The sequence below is a fragment of the Leptidea sinapis genome, chromosome 2 (assembly GCF_905404315.1).
Source record: "Leptidea sinapis chromosome 2, ilLepSina1.1, whole genome shotgun sequence".
Lineage (NCBI taxonomy): Eukaryota > Metazoa > Arthropoda > Insecta > Lepidoptera > Pieridae > Leptidea > Leptidea sinapis.
This window is the reverse complement of record NC_066266.1, coordinates 17311228-17317227: the sequence shown is the minus strand read 5'-3', so window position 1 is coordinate 17317227 and position 6000 is coordinate 17311228. Positions and strand designations below refer to the sequence as shown.

The 6000-nt window shown below is 35.7% G+C and overlaps 1 protein-coding gene across 1 annotated transcript in view; it reads left to right on the top strand.

Annotated features, from left to right (window-relative positions):
• Positions 1–945: 945 nt before the first annotated feature.
• LOC126977990 (cytotoxic granule associated RNA binding protein TIA1) overlaps positions 946–6000 on the top strand; it is a 64900-nt gene continuing 59845 nt past the window's right edge. The window contains exon 1 of the mRNA XM_050826724.1: positions 946–1265. Within this exon, the coding sequence (XP_050682681.1) occupies positions 1088–1265 (178 nt within the window). The 5' untranslated portion in view covers positions 946–1087. The remainder of the gene's footprint in view (positions 1266–6000) is intronic.

Below are 6000 nucleotides of genomic sequence, written 5' to 3'. Positions count from 1 at the left end.
GAACGTATTAGCTTAAATTAAAAGTTGTGAACACCTAAATACTATATTTAGGTGTGAAATGTGATTTTCTTATCATATTTTTTATTATAAGACGCTTTGCGAAACCCTTTCACTGCACAGTAAATCATTTTTCAATCATATTTTGCGCACTGATCGTCCTGGAAGTTGACAGAATGACACTGACGCGGCGGGAACCGTATGTGGTCATAAACGACCACATTAAAACTGCTTCATTTTGCTTGGGCCTACTCACGTTCTAAGCGTTATTATTGTATGTTTACTGTATTTTTTTCTTGGTAAAAAAAACTGAATTTGACTCTAAAAATATTTATATTTCGTATAACGAGATCCTTACTGGATAATTTATTAGGAATAAAACTTACGTTATTACATCGGGAATTTTATGTTCCAATTCTAATAGTGTTAAACAAACAAAAACTATAAAATTCACCATTTAACTGCGCATGAAATTAAATTGCATTTCGCTTTGTCATATGACTCCTTTTAAAACTAAGTACCCTACAGCTTCTAACAATGAAATTTCTTGTTCCATATATCATAGCTATTAATATAACTACTTTGCAAATACATACATATAAGGGTTATTCTGTCGCTTCTATTATTTTTATTAATTAACTGAAGTTTGACCTGACTTAAACTCGATTCCTTAGATCATTTATACGTCTGCTGTGAAAACGTCGAAAAAAATTTACTTTAGAACTACCCTCTATTTGATCAATGCACAATAACACAAATCGCGAGTGTAAGACGTAGCTCGTCACGCACATTAACAGAAAGAGACGATTAAAAAATCTAAGTTCAATTCAATTGCTACAAGCAAATATTTTTTTCATTTTGAAAATATAATGACACTGCGTTTAAAAAATTCAAAATGGCCGACGTCTGTCGCTTGAGTTAAAACGCAAACGATTTGCAGATGGATTTATGAATTATTAAAAGCCCAATAGTTATTTAAATATACATTTATTAAAAAACGTGATATTATTAAAGTTAGTTTTGTAAACACTTGTGAAGTTTCTTGAGTAAGAGCATGGCGTGTTGAGAATTTTCGTGGGTTTGGATCAAAATGCTTACAATGTCTACACTAATGATGCCTGCAGCTACAATGACCACCATGACGAACGCCGGACCCATCCCCGTAGCGGCCGCAACCAAACTGGAACCCAAACTGCTGCAACTGCCACATCCCCTGATGCAGCAACAGCAGTCTCATCATCAGCACCAACATGGAAACAATAAACTTGGTGAGTCTCTACAAGACTTTTTAAAACGGCATAAAAGGCATTTATTTTCTCAAAATTAATTCCTTTAGAAATCTTTTTGATGTCATTTCTAACACTTCCACCGCTTCGGAAACAAATGGCGCTCTGAGAGAGACGAAGCGGCGCAAGAAACTCTCCCATTTTTGTTTTGACGTAAAGCTTATGGTGGCTGAGAGGGCAGTTGAGAGGAGTTTAATTTTGTATAATTTGATATTCATTAACTCTTCATTAAACATACTGTTCACATGATTCAATCACTAATTAAGACTTGAAACTTGACCGTAATTGTACATAATTTGGTTGTATTATAATAATGTATAATACGAATCAATTATGGAGCCATCTCTATTTACCAACAAGCTTTGTAATTCAGTTATTACTCTGTTAACTATGGCACTCACTTGAAACATATGAAGTAAGTAATATAAGGTACGACAAGTAAGGTAGTTACGGGTATACCTTTTAAATAAATAACTACTTTAGCTGCCATCAAATAACAATCATTTTAATCGTACTTAGTTCGTAACTGTTTTCGGCTCTTATCGATTGACAACTGACCGCTAAGCTACCTCGAGGGTTCCATCCGCCCGTAGGTATGTTTTCGTACCTTCATCGTCGACTTACACACTCTGCTTGAAGGTAATTCTTACTTAATTTAGTTACACTTAAACTTTCTAGGTTCTAACTAATGCCACATTTTATGTTTAAGATATATTTCTTCATTGTTTTTCAAATTATACTCGTTCACTACTTACACACGTATTCTTTGGAATCATTGTATGAAGGAGTTGTTCCAATTTTCCAGAGGAGTGCCTTGAGGACTTCTTGGAACGCAGTCCCTTCAGGGCTTGTAAATCGTATACTTTATAGTTTATCTTTGATTTTCGGAAATACAAAACCCACAAGGCTTGCACCTTGTTGCTCCAGTCCTTATTCAAAACGATGTAAAAACAAATGACAGTCACACAAACTAAAATTGAACCTGCCCGTTCTTCTCAGGTCTGAGGCATACTTTTTGTAATGGGTGGTAGTTTTTGACTTTCATTAAGTGTCATAACCCTTTTTGAATAACAAAATAAATAAATTGAATCTGATAGCCCTCATCAAATATCACAATATGAACCCTTATCTCCATGCACAAAAGGCAATAAGGAATATTTGTCATCTCAAATTTTACTTTAAGTCGTAAATATAAATAACAGTTTTCGCCTTATTTAGAAGCCATGCATAAGGCTATAAAATAAAATTTATGGAAATAAAAAACGTCACACAATGTTTACTGCAGTCATTTTTCCGCCATTTTACGACCACTTTTTGTGGGTAGATTGAAATTTAAAGTCTTTCTGTATAAGGCCAGCATATTTAAAACGTTAAGTCAAAATTTAAATATTCATGTAAGTCAAATATAAATCTTATAAATGTCAAAGCTGTTATACATTCTATCATTTGATACCACTTGGAAGAAGGCTTGTAGACTACGTAGGTGACTACGAATACTACGTCGTAGGCGTGTCTCCGACAATTCGAGTTTTCTTGAATGTAAATTCCACTAAGATTTGTCTTTTAATCAATTCGACACTTCTTTCGCCTCTAAACGAGGCATCCTCAGGAGATGTTCATTCTCAAAACTATGGCACGTGACGTTACGCTGAAGAAATAAAGTCACAGCATTTAAATAGTATACATTCATTCTCCTTCGTTCACCGTGGTTCGCTACATGTGGACCGGCATTAAAGTTATGCGAAGGGGTTTCTAATTAGTGACTGATTTATTTAGCGCAGCATGTGAGAAAGATGAGCTTGTATAAAATTCTCTAAGTGTCCCACTATTCATACATTTATTTTTTAATTAACACACATAGCAATTGCCTTTGAATTGAACTTCTAAACACAAGGTCTGAGTGAGTTTTATAATAATCTAATGAAACTGGATGAATTATCGATTTGATTACCGTGGTTCTATCTTGTAAAAGCATAAAAGGAATTTATTTACAGGATTTAATTAGCTTCGTATTATACATAGCGGAATCCTATACTTACAGTTTATTCTTTAGTATTTTTTATGAAATATTTGATATTATTTATACATGACTCACATATTGGATGCAGTACCTTACATACTAATTTGTTATGCTTATAACAGCCATTGTTATATACTCTATTGATTGAAAAGAGAGGCTGTTGAGTTTCTCAAGTATTTTCTTCTCACGAGCTCTAGTTTTCCCGAACATATGGTAGATGCAGTAGTGCAATTTAAAAATAAAATGCATAACGCTTGCTAACTTACAAACAATCTACTCGCCTGATCACAATTTTCGTAACACTCTGACACGCCTTCATCAGCTTACTCCCCAAGACAAGTGTGAGTCTAGAAGTTTTACTTCTAAAGAAGACAGATTGATGAAAATTATTCACATTTACCAAGTAATTGAGTTATTTGTCGCATTATTATTACAACAGAGATCAAATAATTATCACAACAGTTTTAAGTAAAACCTCTTTGATAAATAACTCCCGTCACTAAACTATCTAGCATTAAAACAAGCTCTTTGTGAACAAATAATTGATTTCAGTTTGAGGCTTAGTTATTGTTTTGTATTCTAGTATTGTTTTATGGTAAGGCTTTGTCCTAAAGTAAATATTAATTATCCTTTCTAATTTAAAGTTACAGCAACCGTTTTACATTAACGAAGATAGGTTCTTTATAATTATGAAAAAGTTTATCTGTTCTTTTTAGTATTGTTTCTGCTTCTACAGAAATAGGTGTGGTAGCAGTAATGGCCTGGATAGATACTAGATATACAGTTACGGCCATTCCCAATATTCAGTCTATCTCTTACTTGAGATAAAAATCGTAACTATCGTTGACTTTTTTGTCCCAAAAAAATTATCGACGCTAACTCACCTTATCCGTACACGCTGTCTGTCAATGGTACAACGTGTAGCTCACCAGCGATAGAAATTTGTATATAAATTTCAATTTACGCGTCCCAATATAAGGCGATAAGAATGACTTATCGGGTATATTGGGACAGCTTTAGATTATTGACACCTAATTACTGGCAGTAGAAGGTAGTAATTTATCTCTATCTGTAGGTAGTATATTGGGAACGGCCGTTAGTAATACTGCCACTACAGAAATAGATGTGGTGGCAGTACTGCCCCGAATAGATACTCGTACTAGATACACAGTTAGTTATACTGCCACTACAGATATAAGTGTGGTGGCAGCACTGCCCCGGATAGATACTGGATTTACAGTTAGTTATACTGCCACTACAGAAATAGATGTGGTGGCAGTACTGCCCCGGATGAACACTGGACATACAGTCAGTTATACTGCCACTACAGAAATAGATGTGGTGGCAGTACTGCCCCGGATGAACACTGGACATACAGTCAGTTATACTGCCACTACAGAAATAGATGTGGTGGCAGTACTGCCCCGGATGAACACTCGACATACAGTCAGTTATACTGCTACTACAGATTCATGTGTGGTGGCAGTATTGCCCCAAACAGACACTGCACATACAGTCACTTATACTGCCACTACAGAAATAGATTTGGTGGCAGTACTGCCCCGGATGAACACTGGACATACAGTCAGTTATACTGCCACTACAGAAATAGATGTGGTGGCAGTACTGCCCCGGATGAACACTGGACATACAGTCAGTTATACTGCCACTACAGAAATAGATGTGGTGGCAGTACTGCCCCGGATGAACACTGGACATACAGTCAGTTATACTGCTACTACAGATTCATGTGTGGTGGCAGTTTTGCCCCAAACAGACACTGCACATACAGTCACTTATACTGCCACTACAGAAATAGATTTGGTGGCAGTACTGCCCCGGATGAACACTGGACATACAGTCAGTTATACTGCTATTACAGATACATGTGTGGTGGCAGTATTTCCCCAAACAGACACTGCACATACAGTCACTTATACTGCCACCACAGAAATAGATGTGGTGGTAGTACTGCCCCGGATGAACACTGCACATACAGTCAGTTATACTGCTACTACAGAAAGGTGTGGTGGCCACAAAAGCCCAAATGAACACGACGACACAGACCAAAAATGTGTTATGATATTTCATGTGCTTATTACGTGCGTATACTTACACATACATCATTAAGAAGACAATATTGAAAGGCAACAGTAAATAAATATGTCTCTAAATGATTCTCTACAATGAAATTTAAAAATAGCCCCCTTCTGCAGCTAAAGTCCGACTAATATCGGCAGTATTAGGTACCTATCACCCCTTCACCTTTTCTCTTTAAGTCCACTCCATTTCACACGGTTATATTATTTTAGGAACGTAAGCCTTTGTATTCGCGTTGTATTTTCTGGAATATTTTGTATAAAAGCGGCCCAAGGTTTGGACCTTCGTCAGAACGTCACACGTCTTTGAATTTTGTTCATAAGTGTATTTATATTTCTTCACGACGTTTTCCATTACATTCAGGACGTTGAATATTTAAATTTTAATATAAAAAACATATTGATACGTGTTATGTGTGTTATTATCAAACCAACGCATCTGATTAAGAGCCAACGTTTCTAGCCGTTGCTCTTGCAACGCATTTTGTTAAATAATTAATTAAATTTGACTGTTTTAAAAGGATAGAATAGAAATATTTATTTACCACAGGGAGTGATAATAACATAACGTGCTGCAACATATTGCAAAAACACTTGG